The 22,588-nt window shown below is 47.4% G+C and overlaps 1 protein-coding gene across 2 annotated transcripts in view; it reads left to right on the top strand.

Moving 5' to 3' along the window:
- Positions 1 to 22,588, top strand: part of ACOX2 (acyl-CoA oxidase 2) — a 32,379-nt gene that overhangs the window by 4,856 nt on the left and 4,935 nt on the right. The window contains exons 6-13 of one of the 2 annotated variants that reach the window (XM_030926969.1): positions 859 to 978; positions 1,304 to 1,377; positions 2,008 to 2,180; positions 3,714 to 3,876; positions 6,024 to 6,214; positions 8,085 to 8,264; positions 10,095 to 10,200; positions 15,286 to 15,503. In XM_030926969.1, the coding sequence (XP_030782829.1) occupies positions 859 to 978; positions 1,304 to 1,377; positions 2,008 to 2,180; positions 3,714 to 3,876; positions 6,024 to 6,214; positions 8,085 to 8,264; positions 10,095 to 10,200; positions 15,286 to 15,503 (1,225 nt within the window). Of the gene's footprint in view, positions 1 to 858; positions 979 to 1,303; positions 1,420 to 2,007; positions 2,181 to 3,713; positions 3,877 to 6,023; positions 6,215 to 8,084; positions 8,265 to 10,094; positions 10,201 to 15,285; positions 15,504 to 22,588 lie in introns of both variants that reach the window. The other variant, XM_010360491.2, reaches the window with a different exon arrangement.

The raw sequence follows: 22,588 nt of genomic DNA, 5'->3' as shown, positions 1-22,588 counted from the left end.
CTGTAATCCCAGCACTTTAGGAGGCCGAGGTGAATGGATCACCTGAGGTCAGGAGTTTGAGACCAGCCTGACCAATATGGTGGAACCTCATCTGTACTAAAAATACAAAAATTAGCCGTGTGTGGTGGCGGGTGTCTGTAGTCCCACCTACTCGGGGGGGGGGGGGGGCTGAAACAGGAGAATTGCTTGAACCTGGGAGCAGAGGTTGCAGTGAGCTGAGCTCATACCATTGAACTCCAGCCTGGCGAAAGAGCGAGACTCTGTCTCAAAAGAGAGAGAGAGAGAGAGAGAGAGAGAGAGAGAGAGAGAGAGAGGAGAGAGTGATGAGAGAAAGAGAGATAGAAAATAAATGACCACTGTCAAAAATGAAGACAAAAAAGAAACCAGCCTTTAAGATCAGATAGACCAGGGTACAGATGAATCCTAGCTCTGCCCCTCCAGGCCAGTGACCTTCAGTGTGTCGCTCTGCTCTCTGAGCCTGTTTCCTTATCTGGAAAATGGGACTCATCATCCTCTCTCCCCTGTGAGAACTGGAAAGCGTCTATCACAGGGTCTAGCGCCACCTGGATTTTGATAAACGATAATTATCTGTATTCATTATTATAAGGTTGATGACAGAGTAATTCATTAATAGTTGTGGGGTGGGGGGCAAAAAAAAAGGCTGAATCATTTCACAGTGCCTTTGCCAAGTCACTGCTAAGTTTGCTTGGTTCTTTGGGGGCAATCCCCCCTTTCTTTGATCAGTGACTTTTCAGGGCCCCAGAGGTACCCATCCAAAACCCCAGCCCCAGGAGGCTGGGTTGGGAAAAGCAATGCTCAAGTCTTCCTGTGACGGGCCTCTCCTCTCTCTGCCCTCAGTGGGACGGTCAGCCACCCATGCCCTGGTCCAGGCCCAGCTGGTCTGCTCAGGAGCCCGGCGGGGCATGCACGCTTTTATTGTGCCAATCCGGAGTCTTCGGGACCACACCCCATTGCCAGGTGAGCCCATAATGCTCCCTCAAGGACCCCGCCAGGAGGAGATCCCAGGTGGCCTCCCTGACCTGGGGCCCCAGAGGGCCACAGGAATAGCTAAGACATGTCTTCCTTGGGCAGAGAGGGGTCCAGTTGGACAGACTTGGTGCTAACTGGTGAGGTGAACTTGAGCAAGATTTAGCATCTGTCTGACCTCAGCTTGTTCACCTGCAAAATAGGTACAATAACCCCAGTGTCACAGGCTGCTGTGACCTGGAATGTGTGTGTGATACCTGCCACATAACAAGCAGTCTCTCAACTGATAGGTGTCCTCATCTCCATCTCCTTCAAGGAATCATTGTTGGGGACATCGGGCCCAAGATGGACTTTGATCAAACGGACAATGGCTTCCTGCGGCTGGACCATGTGCGGGTCCCCAGGGAGAACATGCTGAGTCGCTTTGCACAGGTTACAGGTCTGGGGAGGACGGAGACTTGTACTTCCCGGAGAGAGGACCTGCACTTTGTGCAGGCTGGGTTTGGGCCACATAATCTCCTCCCCCAAGAGAGGCTCTGATCTCCCACAGACTGGGGTGAAACCCTGCTTGGGAGCAGTATGATCTTGGACACAGAGCCTCTGACTTCTCATGCAGAAATTCTCGTCACATAGGCTGATAGAGCAATCGTGGGGTGGAGTGGCAGCCCCAGGAGAGGCTAGAGCTGAGGTGATCTGCGTAATATTTACCCACGGTGAGGCCTGACACAACCAATCGCCCAGCAGATACCAGCCAGAATGCCAGCAGGAGTTGTGGCGGTCCCAACTCTGCCAGGCATCACCCCTTTAGTTATCCGTTGTGGGGCGGTCTGGGGTGTCCCAGGAGAGGCACTGTGAAGCAGGGCACTTGGGGAAAGGGCCTGGTATTTTAACATTCCAACCCCAGATGCGCCAGTTGAGGGGAGAAGCACCCTCCATGTGTGGAGCCCCACAGCTCTGGGGAAGCAGGGGCATCCTGGGGAGCCTTGGCTCAGACCCTGTGCCTGTCCTTGTTCCACACAGGTCTTGCCAGATGGCACATACATCAAACTCGGGACAGCACAGAGCAACTACCTTCCCATGGTGGTGGTGCGGGTGGAGCTGCTGCTAGGGGAGGTCCTCCCTATACTGCAGAAGGCCTGTGTCATCGCCACGCGCTACTCGGTCATCCGCCGCCAATCCCAGCTCCGGCCCAGGCAAGGGGTGTCCAGTGACTGACTACCACAGATATGCTGCCTCTTGGTCCCACAGTGCCTCCCCCTGACACTCTTCTGCCAGAGCCAGAGCGCTGGGAGCAGGCACTGCCACCCACCACATACACACACACACACACACACACACATACACACACACACACACACAATCTACCCAGGCCTGGCCCCATCTGGGCATGTCAAAGAGGTCTCTCTGGCTCCCTCTAACAGGGCTGACCAGTTGGCCTAACCTGCATCCTCAGTGCCTGCCCCCTCGGGCTCTATGTGATCGTGTCTTTGGCCCTGTAGCACCAGGTCTGTCTGACTCTGTGTCTGTCCGAGTCCGGCTGTGTTCTGTGTGGCTGTGATGGGTTGGACGGGTCTGGGTCAGTCAGTTGCCAGCCGCGTCAGACTGTGGCTGGCTGAGTTGATTCTGTCAGGCCGAGCCTAGCAAAATCCAATGTCATATCGATTGTGTGTGGCTGAACTCGTTCTGTCCAGCTGTGCTGTCAGCATCTGACTGGTATGTCTATGTCTGGATCCCTTTTGTTGTCATTGGTTGTGTTGCTACCACTCCCTCCACCCCACAGCACAGAACAGCAAGGGCTGACTGAACCCTCTGTGAACACTCAGCTCGGCCATTTCACATCATCCCTCAACTTCCTCAGCTACAAAATGGGTGTGGCAGAAGCGGCCTTTCAGGGTGGTGTGGAGGGTGAAATGCAGTAAGGTGCATTAGGCCCTCAGCCCAGGGTCCTTTCCTCTGGCAAGCTCACAGCGCCCTCGCCTGGCCTGGGCTTCAGAATCCGGGCTGCAAGAGTTCTCTGCAGGAGAGGGCCACTGGGAAGAAGGGGCTTCTGCTGCTGTCCTGCCCGAGGCCCATTTATCTGGGCTGCAGAAGTGTCCCTAGGGTGGTCATGAGAAAGATGCGCCAGGTGAGCAGCTGCTGTCCAGAGAGGAGGCTTCTTGTAATCACAACTTCTTTCAATCCATTGACTGTGAGCTCGTAAGTGCTGGACATAGTCTCAGGCACTGAGGACACAGCAGTGGATAAGGCAGACACAGTCCCTTCCCTGGGGTTCCATCGAACCCGAGTTTACACTCTAAGAGTTATTGTTTAGGCTTGACGTATTCCTCAGCACGCGGCAAGTGCACACGGGCAGTGGAGTCCCAGGTTCAAATCATCACAGGTGCACAGCCACAACTCTTCATCTGAAATCTTGGGACCCGACATGTTGGAATCTCAGAACTTTTCAGGTTTTAGGATAATACCATGTATATGCTGGAATTCTATAAGCCTCCCATAACAAGAGGCAGTACCCACCAACAAACGTGTCAATATTCCTGCAGTGAAATGTGTGGATGGATGTTCATGTTAGATGGGATTTTTAAAGGATTATCAACGGCCTCGTGTCAGTTCAAGTTCTGCAATGAGTTCTAAGGAACTGTCTGTTTTTAAGGTTTTTATGGTGTTAGGGATAGGGGAAGGTGGACATGGCACGTAGTGATTAAATCTTCCGGTTCTTTTCCCTTCAGTGACCCAGAGGCAAAGGTCCTGGACTACCAGACGCAGCAGCAGAAACTCTTTCCTCAGCTGGCCATCAGTTATGCCTTCCATTTCCTGGCAGTCAAGCTCTTGGAGTTCTTCCAGCACTCCTACACTGCTATTCTGAACAGAGACTTTAGCTTGCTGCCTGAGGTACCTGCTGTCTGCAGAGGGGCAGGTGCTGGGAGGGCAGCTAAGATGGCTCCACTCACTGGGGAACAGCCACAGCCCCATCCCCGCGGGCACTCCCCACCCCCACCCCTCCCAGCTTTCAGCATCCCAGGGCGTCTGGGTGAACGGCACCCTGATATATAAATTTACCCACAGCTGGCCCCCAGAGAGCTACAAACATGCTAAGAGAAAACAATCACATCTAGTGTAGAGAACACAAGTCCACAACCCCTGATTTGTATTTGAAACCCACAAAGCTCTGAAAAACAGTCGTTTGGAACTCATTTGGTGGCATAGTTTGACCTGAACTGACCTGATTTATCCTTCTGAGTGTGAATACATTTTGCGGGAAAATTATTAATGTGTTTAATCCCTAAAGCCGCCCCAAACCCCACTGGGCTATTATATAAAATGTACCTTCAATGCCACTTGGCCTTTCTACAATTGAAAAGTTACTCTGATTCCTAAACACATCTGGCTCACAGGTCTCAAGTAAATCTTAACATATACAGTAAGATGCAGTCTGTCCAGGCACCATGCTTCATAAGCACTGCTCATTAACCCTTTCAACTGCAATTGAGGCACAGAGAGATCAAGGGACACAACTTTCCTCCCAAGGACTTGAAAACTCCAAAGATAGGCAGGGGCTTCAAGAACCAAAATCTCAAACTAGGCCTGCTGCCTGGCAGCCTCTCTCTCTGTTGAGGCTGCTGTCACAAAATACCATAAAGCGGTGGTTTATAAACAACAGAAACTGGCCCAGCATGGTGACTCACACCTGTAATCTCAGCACTTTGGGAGGCCAGGGCAGAAGGATTGCTTGAGCTCAGGAGTTTAAGACCAGCCTGAGCAACATGGTGAAACCCTCATCTCCACAAAAAAAAAAAAAAAAAAAATGAAAAATTAGTCAGGTGTGGTAGCACACACCTGTAGTCCCAACTACTACTTTGGAGGCTGAGGTGGGAAGATTCCTTGAGCCCAGGAGTTCAAGGATGCAGTGAGCTGTGATTGTGCCACTGCACTCCATCCAGTCCAGCCTGAGCAGCAGAGTGAGACCCTGTCTCAAAAAAGAAAAACAAATTTATTTCTCACAGTTCTGGAGGCTGGGAAGTCCAAGGTCAAGGCACTAGTGCATTTGGTGTCAGGTGAGGGCCTGCTTCCTGGCTCATGGACTGCTGTCTTTTTGCTGTGCCCTCATATGGTAGAAGCAACCTCTTTCTTTCTTTTTGTTTTATTTTATTTTTTTCCCGAGACAGAGCTTCACTCTGTCACCCAGGCTGGCGTGCAGTGGTGCAATCTCAGCTCATCGCAACCTCCGCCTCCCAGGTTCAAGAGATTCTCCTGCCTCAGCCTCCTGAGTAGCTGGGATTACAGGTGCCCACCACCATGCCCGGCTAATTTTTGTATTTTTAGTAGAGACGGGGTTTCACTGTATTGGCCAGGATGGTCTCAATTTCCTCACCTCGTGATCCACCTGCCTCGGCCTCCCAAAGTGCTGGGATTTCAGGTGTGAGCCACCACACCCAGCCAGAAGCGGCCTCTTTCATGAGGGTACTGATCCCATTCACAAAGGCTACACTCTCATGACCTAATCACCTCCAGAAGGCCCCACCTCCTACTACCATCATAATACCTCCTATTCCTAGCTCCTAATCATCAATACCTCCTAATCCTAGCCCTAACCCTTGGGGACTAGGATTTCTACATAAGAATTTTAGGTGGACACATTCAGACCCTGTCACCCTCCTACAACTCAGTAAGTGGGCTTACAGCGGACACCCGTCCTCACAGGCAGGCTTTCTAAAACTCATGCCGGCAAAATCCGTAACTCCTGGAGGCTTGTGGGCCCAATCCAGGCAGCACCCTCTTCCCAATCCTGGAGACACTGGCCAGGCCAGGTTTTCCTTTGCTCTTATGCCCCTACAGCTACACTGCCTAATTGTATGCCTCTGGGTGAGTCTTAGAAGCTGAGTACACGCCTTCTCATTCATAAAGTTGTGAGCAGAGGAAACGCTTCTTACCTCAGAGCTGAGCTGGGCATGCGGTAGATGCTCAGTAAGTGGTGCGCAGGGTTGGTGCCATGGTAGAGGCCCCCTTACACCCCCCAACCCCCCTCCATGTTCTCACAGCTCCATGCACTGAGCACAGGCATGAAGGCCATGATGTCGGAATTCTGCACTCAGGGAGCTGAGATATGCCGCAGGGCCTGTGGCGGACATGGCTACTCAAAGCTGAGTGGCCTGCCATCACTGGTCACCAAATTGTCGGCCTCCTGCACCTATGAGGGTGAGAACACAGTGCTCTACCTGCAGGTGGCCAGGTAAGGTCCAGGCTGACCCAGGCCTTTGCCCAAGCCCTTGGGGACCCACCAAACTTGTTGGGTGGAGGGTTCCGTCTGATACCCATAAAGGGAGCAGGCTTTGGGAAGTGCCACTTGGGAGCTGTCCAATTCCCCAGTATGACTAATCTATCCACTTCTAGGCCACCATCTTCTGTCACCTCCACCACAGCCTTAGACCCCTCCCTGGTCTCTTGCTTCTGTCCTGTCCCTCTTCTCCACAGGCAGCCGGAGGGATCTTTTCAGAGCCTAGGGAAGATCACATCTTTCTCTGGTTTGAAATTCTTCAATGGCTTCCCAGTGCTCGTAGGAAAATGACATATTCTATGCTGTGGCCTGCAAGGTCTGTGTGACCTGACCCCTGCCTCCCTGTCCGTGATGCTCTCACCACCTCCTGCGTCTGCTCACTTCTTTCTGTTTTTTTGTTTGTTCGTTTGTTTGTTTTTTGAGATGGAGTCTCACTCTGTCATCCAAGCTGGAGTGCAGTGGTGCAATCTCGGCTCACTGAGCCTCCCGGGTTCGAGCAATTCTCCTGCCTCAAACTCTGCAGTCGCTGGGATTACACACCACCATGCCCGGCTAATTTTTGTATTTTTAGTAGAGATGGGGTTTCACCATGTTGGCCAGGCTGCTCTCCAACTCCTGACATTAAGTGATCCACCTGCCTTAGCCTCCCAAAGTGCTGGGATTACAGGCACAAGTCAACGCACCCAGCCACCTCTGCTCACTTCTGCCAGCCACACACCTCTTTCTGTCCAGGAGGCCTTTGCATTTGATCCCCTCCCACCCAACATGGCCTTGTTTCCTTTGGAGCAGTTTCACAATCTATCATTGTCTCATTTTTTTGTTCACCTTTTTAGCTCTACTCTCCAACTAGACTAGGAGCTCCCTGAGGGCAGGGACTACCCCTACCTTGCTCGCTTTAGCATCGCCTAGGCTTGGTGCAGAGCCTGCACACAGAGGCTCCAAGCAACGGCCAAGTCAGCCTCCTCCACACAGGTGATTTCTTTTCATCCCTCTTAGGTCTGTGGACCCTGGAGGCTGACAGAGCCTCATCCTCACCTACTCTCCGGTGACCAAACAGGGCAAATGCTTCCCTATGCAAGGAAGAAGAAGTTCACTGGCAAATATGAAAAACAACATTTATTGTGTTTTTAAAAATATATAACATCCCTTGGTTTTTTTCCAAATTAGAAAAGGAATACAATAGCACATATTATGTACTCTGCACTGTGCTAAGCACTCGACAAATATCATCTCATTCCGTTTCATAAACCCTCAATCAGCCGAGAACTGTCCTCCCCACCTAGAGCCAGAGAAACTGAGACTTGGGAGGTAAAGCTTCGTTCATCACACAGGTCTCAGCGAGGCTGTATGGGAATCCAGGGCTGTCTAAGCCCAGAACCTGTAACCACTGGATTATCCTAAAGCAGCAGTTGAGAGTCACCTATAATCCTCCTACTCCTGTTAGCATTCTTGCTTTTATCCTTCTTTTTTCAGCTAAGAAAATTTAATTTCCACCCAGTCACTGTACAAGTCATTATAAATCCCAAAATCGCAATGTTCTGATGGAAAATTCTGTTTGCTCAGATCACAGAAGGGTTTATGTTCAGGATCTGAGAGTGTCTGGCCCAGCTCCACAGTTTCCCAGAGTGTGCCTGACTGCAGGCCTCGAGGCAGGATGGCCCAAGGGGGTATCCTCAGGAGGGAGGCCAAGTGGAGGCCTGGTGACCCAGCTCTCCCACAGGAAGGCTGGAACCCAGCATGAACTCGCCTGCCTCTGGGAGTGAGCGGTGCTGGGCTGTCCTACAGAGTCTCTGCCCTCCCACCTGCCTCCCCTTCCACCCCCCAGGTTCCTGGTGAAGAGCTACCTGCAGACTCAGATGTCCCCTGGCTCCACGCCACAGAGATCTCTCCCTCCATCTGTTGCATATCTCGCCACACCTGACCTGGCCAGGTGTCCAGCCCAGAGGGCAGCCGACTTCCTCTGCCCGGAGCTCTACACCACGGCCTGGGCACACGTGGCAGCAAGGTAAGCCAGTGCTGAGAAATCAGCCATCCCACCTGGGGACAGGCTCCATGCCACACTAGGGCCTTTGGATTGGTTGGGTGGACATTCGTGGATTCAGTTCTAAAAAGCCACCCCATGCCTAGCCTCCCCCATCCTCTCAGTCCCTGCCACCATGGGAGAGAGGGGGGAAGTCCCCTGCATCAGCCATGGATCCGATCACTTCCCCATCCTGGCCACCTCTGGTGGCCCAGAGGTGTGATGTCCTTCTACTACTGTGAGATATTTTTTGAATCTCTAGGGTCCTACGGTGATTTGCAATACAAGGAATGTACCACATGTAAATACTACAAATGTATTGATATGCAAATACCAATAAATAAAGCAATACTCACTCGTATGTTTGAAATATCCCATAATCTACAAATAATTTTTGAAAATATGACAACACCACAGAATAGAATTCATTTATTTCCAGGGTCTAGTAGGCTCCAGGGAACATGGACAAAGCCAATGACTCATCCATTCTGTCATTCAGCAAATACTGTTCAGTACCTACTCTGTGTTAGGAATGACCAAATATGCCAGGGGCTGGGAAACACAGTCCTGACCAAACACAGATACCACCGTGGAAAAGATGGAGGTTTAACTACCTAAAAAGGAAATCTTCTGAACCCTGCCCCAAATTAAAACACCAAAAACAGGCTGGGCATGGTGGCTCACACCAGTAATTCCAGCACTTTGGGAGGTCGAGGTGGGAGGATTGCTTGAGCTCAGGAGTTTGAGACCAGCTTAGGCAACATGGTGAAACCCCACCTCTACCAAACACAAAAAAAAATTTAATAAAAAAATAAAAATGAAACACCAAAAACAAACTGGAAAAACATGTTTTCAGTATATAATGAGGCCTTTTATCCCAACCTGTGGTCCCAGGAATGGTTAATAGTTATTTCAAGATCATAAGCAACTTGGAACATTCATTTATTTATTCCAAAAATATTTATTAACTGCCTATAATATGGCAGGCACTGTTCCAGGCATTAGGGGCCTATCAGTAAATAGGCCTGATAAACACCCCAGACCTCACAGAGCTAACATTTCAATTGGGAGATTTGAGGAGGGGAAAATAAGGCTGCTCGAGGTAATTAAAGTGTCACGATATTTCTCCTTGCTTGAAACTCAATGTGACATCTGCTTATCCATTCCCTGACAAAGCAAAAAACATATTGCCTAATAAACAGTTTGCTTTACACACAGATTCCAAGGGTCATGGACGGACGGGCAGGGAATAGAAAATAAGAGGGGATTAAAGGTTAATAAAATGGCAAATGACTAATTTAGTGGTTTTCAGGACGAAGGTTGGTTTTCTGTTTTTGTTTTTAGGTCCCGTGGGTAGAACCTGCAGCAGGCGAGGTGACAGATGGGCCTCTCTAGCCTTTACAGAAAAACCATTCTCCTTGCTCAGGCCATAGGACTACAGTCAACAAAAAGGCCTGAACATACTGGCGTCAGGCTGGAATCTGCATTAGAAATAGGGGACAGCTCCTGGCCTATGGCCCTGAGGCTTTATAACGTGGCGATTAACAAGTCAAAATCCTGGCTCTACTCCTTACTAGCTGTGTGACCCTGGACAAATTAGTTAACCTCTCTGGGCCTCAGTTTTCCCCATAGCAAACTGGGGGGTGCCTGCCTTTAAAAGAGTTAAAGAGATAATGAATATCAATCATTTAGCTTTATAGCACGTAAGTGGTCAATAAACAGGCATTATTTCTACTTCTGAGGGACCACAGGAAGCCCATCAGTTGTCTTTTCCACTCAGTCAGGAAGCTGAACCTTTTTTGCTTTGGCCTTCAGACTGATCAAGGACTCAGTGCACCATTTACAGACCCTGACGCAATCCGGAGCTGACCAGCACGAGGCCTGGAACCAGACCACTGTCATACACCTCCAGGCTGCTAAGGTGAGCGCCCGCCAGCTGAAGCTGAAATGGATCATTTTGTTTCCCAGGCACACTACCCTGCTGGGAAAATCCCGGCTCTGCCATTATTCCCCAACTCTGCCTCAGCGGCTGCTGCCCTCATTTCACTTCCAAGGCTTTAGTCCAGGGTATTTTAATTAAAGGACTTAACTCCAAAGCAATCTTGCTGGCAGCTCTTAGGGGAAAAGGTAATGAGGCAGTGTTATTGGATTTGCTTCAGGTTGTTCAAATATTTCCTCCCAGATAGAAAAGCAGGTCAAGTCTCCCCTTAGCCCCAAAGGCAATCCTTGGATGTCTGATTCAATTTCGACTCGTTTTGTGTTTGTGCATAATTCACAGTCAGTCGGCAAATATTTGAGCACCCACTCTGCACTGGGCACTGAGGTGGGTGCTCAACAGTGAAGCCACTGCCCACGCACAGCTACAGTCAAGGAAGCACCATGACATGGCAATATAGGCTGCTGTGGAATCCCAGAGCAGGCACATTTCTGCCCACCTGGAGGAGTCAGAAAGGCTTCCCAAAAGAAGCGGCAACTTCAAAGATAAGCTGAAATTAGCCAGCTAAAGGGTGGGGTGGCAGCTTTGGAGAGAAAAGTTTCCAGGCAAAGGGAGCTGCGCGTGCAAAAGGAGTCAGCAAGAAGAATCCTGGTGTGCTTGGGAGGAAGTGCAAATCTCGCAAGGAGGACCTAAGGAGGAGGACTGAGACAAGGGGAGGAGAGACAGGCAAGGCCTCTGACCTTTTGCACCACTGTGAAAAGTTGGGGTTTTGTTTTCATTGCAATGCCTTTGCTGAGTTTGTTTGGAGGTGGAGTAAAGTGATCAGTTTCATTCTAGAAGAATCATGCAGGTTGCCCGGGGTGGAATGAAAGGGAACAAGTTAGAAAGGAGCAAGTCTGGGCCAGGACTGAGGGTGGTCCTGACCATGAGCATGGCAAAAGGCCTGGAGATAAGTGGGTAGATCAGAGATACTAAGGGGGAAGAAGGCAGCAACAGGCCTCAGAGTGCTGGGGTGGGAAAGAGGTAAGAACAACTCCTGAGTTCTAGCTTAGGCAGCTGGGACTCTGGCACTGCCAATAACTGGAAAACTAAAGTGATCACACCAATGCTCAGGCCTCAGACCCAGAAAATGGCAGCCTTGGAACAGGAGAGCCCTGAAGGGCTGCAGAGGCCCTCGTGGGACAGGGTTGGTGGGGCAGGCTGGACGTTGAGTACCACCATGTGATCCACCACCTCCACCACACCGCTGGTTCTGGGATTACCTCTGCAGCCCTCAGTTCTGTTCAGCCTACAGCAGGGGCACCCCCTGCTGTGCTAACTGTCCTGTCAACACATAGGGTGAGCCAAGGCTTCCCGCTTTCACTGGATTACCAAAACAGGAACCACAGCAGCCCATTATCCACTCATCCATTTTCCAAACCTTCAAATGGACCAGATGCTGCTTGCCAGGGTTACTTCATTTAATCCACACAGCCCTGGGAGGGAGACTGACATTATCTCCACTTCAAGAGTAAGGAAAGAGAACTCAGGAGTTAGGTCCCAGAAGTAGGAAATAGCTGAGTCCAGATGCTTTCCCTTCCCACACCACCGAGGGTGTGATGAGTGACTGAGGTGAGCAACAAACTCTGGGGGGATGGAGGGTGATAGCCAGCCAGCCTGTGAGGGAAGAACACGTCCCTGACAGCTTCCTGGGGAGGTGGTGACCAGCTGCGTCTCCAAGGTCATCATGGATAGGGCTTTCTGTACTCTCTGTGCTTTGCGGGGTTATTTAGTCTACAGAAAGCTTCAGCACCCAACTGGACCCCATCTGGAAACCATAAATGTGCAGGTAGAGATAACTGCAACTTGGGGGAAGCAGGGATGATACTGACAGAAGAGTAGACAAGGGGGAGCCATGGGCTAAATTCTGGTCCCAGCTCTGTGTGACCTCAAGCAGCCCCTTCCTTCTCTGGGCTTTAACTTCCCTGTCTGTAGACAAAGGGGCATGGGAGAGCCCTTTAGGCTCTGTCAGGCTCTGGTCCTATAATTCTGACTGACCAGAAGAGATGTCAGTCTCCAGGACCACTGGAACAAATGCTGGCCTCATTATAATCCAGCCTCAGTCTCCTGTGGCTTTGGCCACACAGGGTTAGGAATACAGCCCTGGTGTGGATCTCACTGCTACCACTTCCTAGCCATGACCTTGGGCAAAAAACTTAATATTTCAGAGCCTCAGTCTCTTCATCTGCAAGATAGAGCTAATAACAGTACCTACTTTGTAGGACTCTGATAAAGATTAAATAAGTAATACTTAAAGAGAGGCAACTAGCACATAAATGCATATATCCCACCCCCACCCCCAAATTAGACAGGAGGCAAGATTTAAACCAACACATACAATGTAAATAATGTTCACTGTGCTCAGAGCGTGGGACCAAAGTTCGGCTCAGCCCTTCCCCAAAGCGTAGAGGTCACCTCTGTCTCTGATCCTCATCCTGCTTTTTAAGGCAGAGGCGCAGGCCGTTGGGCAGCTCTCCATCACTCCACTCCTCAACTCAGAGCCTTAGGCATTTGAGGATGCAGCTCTCAGATTGGGACAGGAAAAGGAGTGTGGGTCTGCAGTTCTGCCAAGCTGGACCCAGTCTGAGCAACAAAGGCTACTGGACCCAGCAGAGGCAACACAGCACATCTGCTGACCTTCCACAGCCAAATGCTGCAAGTCCAGCATGGCTGTGAGCACACCATGTCTGAATGGCAAAGTGGAGTTGTCAGCACCTGTGTGAGGGCCCCCTAGGAAACCCAGGTTCTTTCCAAGTGAGAAAATGGATCGGGTCACTGTGCAGCTAAAGACTCCCGGTCCCACAGAACAAATTCCGACCATGTTCTTCACAGCCCTTCACTGACCTGAGCCCCAGGTATGAGTCCACCCTAACCTCCATGGTTCTCCATCATCACCTCATTATACCACCACACTTCAGCCTTATTAAATTGCCTGTAGCTTCCTGAATGTACAACTTTTTGCACATAAGGTTACCCCTGCCTGGAATGACCTTTCCCCCAACTCATGTCCCACTGGATGAACTCCTTTGAACCCTCAAGACATTATTTTTTTTTAAGATAGAGTCTCACTCCATCACCCAGGCTGGAGTTCAGTGGCACAGTCTCAGCTCACTGCAAACTCCACCTCCCAGGTTCAAGCGATTATCGTGCCTCAGTCTCCTGAGTAGCCAGAATTACAGGTGTGCACCACCACACCTGGCTAATTTTTGTATTTTTTGTAGAGACAGGGTTTCACCATGTTGACCAGGCTAGTCTTGAACTCCTGACCTCAAGTGATCCACCCACCTCAGTTTCCCAAGGTGCTAGGATTACAGGTGTGAGCCACCGCACCCAGCCAAACCCCCAAGACACTCTAAATCTTGCTACTGAAAATCACTACAGCAGCATGGGCATCACAGGGGACCTTGTTAGAAATGCAGTCTCAGGCCTTGCCCTGGAATCTGCATTTTGACAAGATCCCCAGGTGATCTGTGTGCACATAAAAAACTGAGAAGCGGGGCCAGGCCCAGAGGCTCATGCCTGTAATCCCAGCACTTTGGGAAGCCAAGGAAGGAGAATCACTTGAGCTCAGGAGTTTGAGACTAGTGTGGGCAACATAGCAAGACCCTCGTCTCTACTAAAAGTACCAAAAAAAAAAAAAAAAAAAAGCCAGGCATGGTGGTGTGCACCTGTGGTCCCAACTACTCGGGAGGCTGAGGCAGGAGGATCACTTGGGCCCAGTGGGACACAGGTTGCAGTGAGGCAAGATCGCAACACTGCACTTCAGCCTGGGTGACAGAGTGACATTGTATCTCAAAAAAAATAATTGAGAAGCACTGCTTTATACTTTCTGTCTTCCTCACTCTCCCTTATATAACTCATATATCCTACCTGACAAAATAATTATGTGCGCTTGTCTTGATGAGATGGGGTCTGTTCAAAATATGTTACAACCAGTAGGACAAGGCACTAACCAATCAAAATGGACTTCAGCCCTAGGGGAAGCAAGGTCCTGAAGGCCTCCTGCTGGGTCAAGCATTAATCCTTTAGTTGCTGGGCTGTGGAGAGAAGGAGGGGGTCTTCGGGACAGAGTCCATCTGGCAGGAGGGGCTCTCACAGGGTTGATGGCAGTGGACACTTGCCAGCTGGTATTAAAGTATTATTTTGACAACTGCCACAGCCAGACCATTACATATGAGCTAAATAACAGCACTGCTTACCTTAAGGAGTTTATACTCTAGCTGGGATAAATTTCATATATATCTTGAACCATTATTTTCTCACCCCATGGTGTACACACGTGTGCATGCACACACACACACACACACACACCACTGACTTGAACACTGCAGACAACAAATAGCTATTTTTTTTTTTTTTTTTTTTTAGATGGAGTTTCGCTCTTATTGCCCAGCCTAGAGTACAATAGCATGATTTTGGTTCACTGCAACCTCCGCCTCCTGGGTTCAAGTGATTCTCCTGCCTCAGCCTCCCAAGTAGCTGGGATTACAGGCATGCACCACCATGCTTGGCTAATTTTTGCATTTTTAGTAGAGACAGGGTTTCGCCATGTTGGTCAGACTGGTCTCAAACTCCTGACCTCAGGTGATCCACCCACCTTGGCCTCCCAAAGTGCTGGGATTACAGCCATGAGCCACCGTACCCAGCCTTAAAATAGCTATTTTCTTAAGAACAGTGGTGCTGTCCTCCACCTTCCCCAGGCCAGCCTCCAATATGCCTGTATTCTTTCTCTCCACTTTCCAACCTACTTGAAACCGCTCCAAGCAAAAGAAAACAAGGGCCATATTTCAAAAGCCCACCAGTCCCCAACACACACACACACACACACACACACACACACACACACACACACACACGACATCCAAAAGCCTTGATCAGACCCAGAGTGAGCTAGGAGAAAAGGCGGCTGCTCGTCAGCCTGCTGGGAAGCACATCCTGCCTTGTTTATTTCAGCCATCTTGCCAAGCTTCCAGGATGACTTCTGGAATAGAAAACCAGAAATCAGGAGAACATATCTTTGTGTCTTTGTAGGCGCACTGCTACTATGTCACTGTGAAGAGTTTTACAGAAGCTCTGGAGAAACTAGAAAATGAATCAGCGATTCAGCAGGTGCTCAAGCGCCTCTGTGACCTCCATGCCATACACGGAATCTTGACTAACTCGGGTGACTTTCTCCATGATGCCTTCCTGTCTGGTGCCCAAGTGGACATGGCAAGAACAGCCTACCTGGACCTGCTCCGCCTGATCCGGTGAGTGGCACAGCCTTCAAACCATGTTAGCCTTCAGAGAATAACCCTATCCCCTTGTTCACAGGTCACTTCCAACTCTAAAACCTTGCTAATGGACAGAGCAGCAACAGCCCTGGAGAGGTTTATACCCTACTATCATTACACCAGCACAAAGCACTGTGAATCAATGAAAGAAAAAAATGGGAAAAATACTTAAGAATAAATGAGCTACCTCAGTTGAACTCTTCACATTGTCAAGGAAATAGGAATAATATCTAAGGAAAATGAATAAAATGAAGCATGCTACACGAATGATATGTTGCTAATGTGCTAATAATATTCTCAACCATAGCTAACTTTTTTTTTCTTTTTTTTTTTTTGAGACGGGGTCTTACTGTGTCACCCAGGCTAAAGTGCAGTAGTACAATCTCATCTCACTGCAACCTCTGCCTCTGGGTTCAAGTGATTCTCCTGCTTCAGCCTCCCAAGTAGCTGGGATTACAGGTGCCTGCCATCATGCCCAGTTAATTTTTGTATTTTTAGTAGAGATGGGGTTTCATCATGTTGACCAGGCTGGTCTCGAACTCCTGACCTCAAGTGATCCACATGCCTCGGCCTCCCAAAGTGCTGGGATTACAGGTGTGATCCAACGTGCCCAGGCATAGCTAACCTTTAAAGAGCACTTATGTGACAGGCCCTGTGCCAAAGGCTTTTACATACATCTCATTTAATCCTTACAGCCCTTTGAAATGGGTACTATTAATCTCCTCATTTTATTGGAAAGGAAATTCAGGCTGATGGGAGTTGCCCAGTGTCAATCAGCCAGAGGAGAGGCCGGGTACAATCTCAGTCTGGCCCCTGGGCATGAGCTCTTCACCTGTATGTTAAGGTGAAGGTTGAGGTATTATCTACTTCAAACACATCCTTGTCTTTGTTAAATGTGCTTCAGCAAATTCTTACCAAGTTTAGTAAACTTACCTTAATCCTCCCTCAGCTTTAAGATGAAAATTTTTTTAACTCTGTAATTCATATATTCATTTATAAAATAATAACACAAAGTTTTTAAATGCAGCATTAATGCAGGGTCAATGAAATACTAATGCAGTGCTTTCACACTGTTATTCTATAATCTAAACAATTGCTTTAAAAACATATCAAAACCAAAGCTAGCCTGATCAGAGTCCTAGAAAAAATAGAAATAAAAACAATAATAATAAAAAAAAAAAAAAGCCTGGGCAACATGGCAAAACCCCACCTCTACAAAAAATACAAAAAATGAATTGGGCACACACCTGTAGTCCCAGCTACTCGGGAGGCTGAGGTAGGAGGATTGATTGATCCCAGGAGGTTAAGGTTGCAGTGAGCTATGATCCCATCACTGCACTCCAGCCTAGGCAAGAAAGTGAGACCTTGTCTCAAAAAAAGCAAAGAAAAGAAAACATTGCAAATTATTTACTATTGTCCATAAGGTTAAAAAAAATGGACTAATTTGAGAATATAATCTTTTCGAGACCTCACTAGGCAGAAAATATGATGCCTATTGCATGGGGTTAGAGGTGACTCCTAGAATCTCCAACTATTCTCATATCAACAAGACTGACAAAAAGAAAAAAAGAGGCTGGGAGCAGTGGATCACACCTGTAATCCTGGCACTTTGGGAGGCCAAGGTGGGAGGATTACTTGAGGCAAAGAGTTTAAGACTAGCTTGGGCAACATAGTAAGACCCTGTCTCTAAAATTAAATATATGTATTTATTTAATATAAATATAAATATATACTCATATATATTATATATATATTTTTTTATATATATACATATATATATATTAAGCATGGTGGCTAACACCTGTAATCCCAGAACTTTGGGAGGCCAAGGTGGGTGGATCACCTGAGGTCAGGAGTTCGAGGCCAGCCTGGCCAACATGGTAAAACCCCGTCTCTACTAAAAATGCAAAAAATTAGCTCAGTGTGGTGGTGGGCACCTGTAATCCTAACGACCCGGGAGGCTGAAGCAGGAGAATCGCTTGAACCCGGGAGGCGGAGGTTGCAGTGAGCCAAGATTGCACCACTGCACTCCAGCCTTGGCGACAAGAGTGAGACTGTCTCAAGAAAAAAAAAAAAAAAAAAAAAAAAGTTCAGTTAAATCATCAAAAACTGTCAAAAATACATTTGACACAATTATGTCCCAGGTATTAAACTTTCCCTAATACAGGGAATCCAGTGGTGAAAACTATTATGAGCATAATTAAGTACTGCACAGTTTAAGCCCAAGGGTGTCTATCTGTCTGAAACCCTCAGAATTTAAAAGCACTTGAAAATAATTGTTCTAGCCCCGGTTGTCGGTGATGATAAAATACAAAAGATCACCTTAACGCCCTATAAGCATGTTTTTTAAATTTGCAAACAGCATTTCTAAGTGCTTGCCTTGGCTCCAGCAACTTACAATTCAAGACAAGACAGACAGCCCTGATGCAAGCTGCCAACTTACTCATGCATCAAACCCAGAAATTGATTTACTTCCATGATGGTTCCTAAGTAGCCTTATTACTGCAGAGTAATTAGGCACCTAACAGATTCTATGCATATCACTGTTTGGTGTCACAGTTCCCTGCCTTGATTAGTCACTATCTCCCTAAGATTTCTGAGACGAAAACTGAAGGGTGGCAAAGTATGCTAAGGATGCCAAGAACAAGCTCTCTGTAATGTTAACTGACCCAAACAGTCTTTAGTTGTTTAAGCGGTCATAAAACCTCAGCTGGGGGTACTTCTAGGTAAAGATGACAGATTAAACATATGCATTTACTTTTGTTCTTTCCTGAAACCCTACTAAAACATCAGTGAATGGATTGAAATTTTTTTTTTTTTTTTTTTTTTTTTTTTTTTTTTTTTTGAGGCGGAGTCTCGCTCTGTCGCCCGGATTGAAATTTTTTAAAAGCCATAAACCCACAAAGAGAAAGAGATGTTGTCTCTATGTTGTCCAGGCTGGTCTTGAACTCCTGGGCTCAAGGGATCCTCCTATCTCAGCCCCCCAAAGTGCTGGGATTACATGCATGAGCTAACACACCTAGCCTCTGTGAGTAATTTTAAGACTTTCCTTGACTCTGCCCTGGCAGAAGGGTAAATAGAGGGTCTGTGGATTAAGGAGCATCAGGTATAGTTGATAATAAGGCTACCCTTCAGAAAAAAGGGTTCTTTATAGGCCAAATGTGGACACCTCCCTCCCCCAGACCTTTTTTCCCACTGGTTCCTAAAAAACTGGCAGCCAGACTAGTAGCCTGCAAGAAGATAATAAGATGATCCTTCTCTGGAGAATCTGGCCAGCCCAAGGAGAAGGAGCTAAAGACACTGACATCAGAGTCCCCCAATGGTCCATCCAATTCACTCCATAGTGAACCCCACATTAGCAAGCATAGCCACAGGTTTGTAATCAGCTAGTTAATGCCTTGCTCTTAGCTATGATCAGACACTCAGGGATCAATAAACATCTGAAGAATGCCCCTAACATAAAAGATGGAGACTAAAACAAGCAAGAACAAGGCAATTCAGAGGACATAAGAGAATCCACAGGGAGAAGAAAACTTAAAAAAAAAAAAAAAAAAAAAAAAAAAACAGTGATAGAGAAAGTATTGCAACCACAAAAAAAAAAAAAAAAAAAAAAAAAAAAAAAAACCTGAATGCCATTACTTAAAACTAATATTCAGAGAACCTTAAAAAAGAGCTCCTTGAAATAAAAAAATGATAGTGGAAATGAAAACTCAATGTAAGGACTGGGAGATAAGGTTGCAGAAACCTCACAGCAAGAAAGCAAAAAGACAAAAAAAAGGAGGACTTCTAAAAAGTAAGAGGACCAGTCTTAGCTGTTCATCATCTGAAGAACAGGTCTAGAAAGAAGACAGAGAAAACAGAAGGAAGCGAATCATTAATAAAATAATTCAAGAAAACATTTCTCAGATGAAGGATACGAGTTTCAGATGAAAAAGGGTCACAGATGCCTACAGACTAGAGGAGAGGAGACAGGCACACACATGCACAAAATAAGTCACACTGTATACCATGTGAAATGATAATAGCTACGATGAAGGAAACGATAGTAGGAAATGGGGGAAAGAATGCCGGGGGTCAGTAGGGAGGATGGGGAGCTACAATTTTAAGTAGGCCAGAGAAGACCTCCCTGGGAGGGTGACATTTAAGGAAAGACCTGGGAGAAGGTAGGGAGAAGCTGTTGTAGCTGCTAGGGAAAGAACATTACAGGCAGAACGTAAGTACAGTCACGCATCACTTAATGACGGGAGGATCCGTTCTGAGAAATGTGTCTTCAGGTGAGTCTGTCATCGTGTGAACATCACAGAGTGTACTTACACAAGCCTAAATGGTATAGCCTGTTGCTCGTAGGCTCACACTGCAAAGCACGGTGCTGTACTGAATACTGTAGGCAATTCTAACATAAGTCATGAAGCAATAGGAATTATTCAGCTTTATCATAATGTCATGGAACCGCCATCATATACATGGTCCATCATTGACCAAAACATCATTATGCAGTGCATGATGGTACAAATGTTGGAGACCAGAGTGTGCTTGGCATATCCATCCACACAGAAGAGGCCACAGGGGCAGGAATGGCATGACTGCAGTGGAAAATGAGGGCAGAGGTCAGAGAGTTAAGGGAGTACAGCAGGGGGTAGGAAGAGAGAGTAAGGTAGATCATTGCAAAGACTTAAGAGAATGCGAAGGTTTTGAGCACTGGATAGAATGGGAGGGTTTTGAGCACTGGATAGACACAACCTGAAAGAATCTGATGTATATTTTTAAAGGCTCACTCCAGCTGCTATATTAAGAACTAAGAGTGAAAAGCAGGGAGATCAGCTGGATCATGCAATCATCCAAGTGAGGGATGATAGTGGATTGGAGCAGTGATAATGCTGGAAGTGGTGGGAAGTGGTTGAAGTTTGAATGTATCCTGAAGGCAGAACAGGATTTGCTGACAGATTAGATGTACGGTAAGAAAGAAGAGAAGAATCAAGGTTTTTGGTCAGAAGGACAGAGCTGCTATTTACCATAAATGGGGAAGACTACAGGAGGGCCAGGTGGCAGGGTGGACAGGAAAGAGCTAGCAGCCCAGGAGTCTGGGTTCAGACACATTACCTTTGAAGAGCCTGTCAGAAATCCAAGTACAGATGTTGGTAAGCAGGGGACACTGGAGGAATAAATTTGGAAGTCATCGGCATATGGTTGATATTTAAAGCCATGAGAATAATATCACAAGGAGTGCATGAAGAGAAGAGGCCCAAGTACTGAGTCTTGAGACCCTCGAAAGATAATAAGGAAGTAACCGTGGCAAAAGCTATTTCTGTGGAGTGGTGGGAGTAAAAACATGAATAGATCCAGTTCAGGAGAGAATGTGAAAATTGGAAATCATAAGTATAAACGCGCATAACACTTTCAGAGAGTTTTGTCCTAAAGGGGAGCCAAGATGATGGAGAAGGAAATAGAGTCAAAAGCTTGTGTTTAAGATGGGAGAAATGACTGTCTGTTTGTATACTGATGGAAATGATCCAGTACCGAGGGGATTTTTTTTTCCTTGTACCTTCCTTTGAACTTGATCTTGGCCTCCCATCAGGCCTTGTGTTTAAGAGCAAGTTCTTTGAAGAGATCCTTGTTGATGATAGTTTGTCCAAGAGTGTATCCACAGAGTACCTTGTGGGCATGTGGTGATTGTAGTTATAAGCTTTTGCAAAAGACTTAATCCTTGACCTCTTGGAGATCTTCTTGCCTATGGCAGCTGTCACTTTGTGAGGATAGCAGTCAATTCCAGCTACCAAAGCATGATTGTAAGAATGGACTGAGGTGCCATCATCAATGTTCTTCATGATGATGGCTTTGCATCCAGAGTAGCATTCAGCCAGGACCAGCACCACTTTCCCAGGTTTCATGAACTTGCCCATTTTGACAGCAACCAGCCAGGCCTACAGTAAAACGAAAGAAGGGCATTTCCACTAACCTTTTACCCCTGAGAGTGGAATTTTGATGTTGTAGGGGAAAGGCAGGAGAATTTTGTTCTCCAGTAGGCAAGAGGAAAAGATATCTAGTAGACAAGGAGGGACTGAGGCCTGAGCTGAGAGCCTGAAGAGAGAAGGCATTGTATGTATAAATGCAAGGGTGGGAACTTATACAGATTCTCTTACTGCTTCCACTTCATCAGTGAAATATGACGTAAAGCCATCCAGGCAAGAGAGATGGGAAAGGTGGATAGTGTCATTCTGAGGATCAAAGAGATGGTATGAAATAACTACCTAAGAAAAGGAAAGAGTAAATGAACAATGAGTAAATGCAGCAATGTAATACGATTGCTGAGCTGCAGTCAGGGCCCACTTCAGCCATTATTACACCAGTTATGATTGTTTTTTCCAGTCATGTATAGCTACAAAGGTGGTAGCACAAAGTGGGTGGAAAATTAAAGACAAAGAGGTATGCATTTTGCTAAACAGGTATGACAAAGCAAGAAAAACTGTTGAGTGTGTGTGTGTGTGTGTGTGTGTGTGTGTGTGTGTATTTTTTTTTTTGAGAGGGAGTCTTGCTCTGTTGCCCAAGCTGGAGTGCAGTGGCACGATCTCAGCTCACTGCAACCCTGCCTCCTGGGTTCAAGCAGTTCTCCCACCTCAGCCTTCCCAGAAACTGAGACTACAGGCACACACCACCACGCCTGGCTAATTTTTGTATTTTTAGTACAGACAGGGTTCCACCATGTTGGCCAACTGGTCTCGAACTCCTGACCTCAGCCAATCCATCTGCCTCAGTCTCCCAAAATGCTGGGACTACAGGCGTGAGCCATCACACCTGGCCTGTTGAATATATTTTTGAGAGAGTAATAGGGCATGGAATTTCAGGTGGATAAGGAATAAAGTGAGTCCACAAGGGACATTAAATTGGTGGTAGGGCTCATATGATGTTGGGGATCATCAAGAAAGGATTACACTGGATACAGTATCCCAGTTACCTCCAATGCTTTAATGATGCACAGTCATCATGATATCAATACTAAATATTGGTCTGGCCAAAATTATAACTATATTGGGAGGCCCGATGGCCAGGAGGAGGAAGAATGG

The sequence above is a fragment of the Rhinopithecus roxellana genome, chromosome 1, assembly GCF_007565055.1.
Source record: "Rhinopithecus roxellana isolate Shanxi Qingling chromosome 1, ASM756505v1, whole genome shotgun sequence".
Classification (NCBI taxonomy): Eukaryota; Metazoa; Chordata; class Mammalia; order Primates; family Cercopithecidae; genus Rhinopithecus; species Rhinopithecus roxellana.
This window is presented reverse-complemented; position numbering and strand designations above follow the sequence as displayed.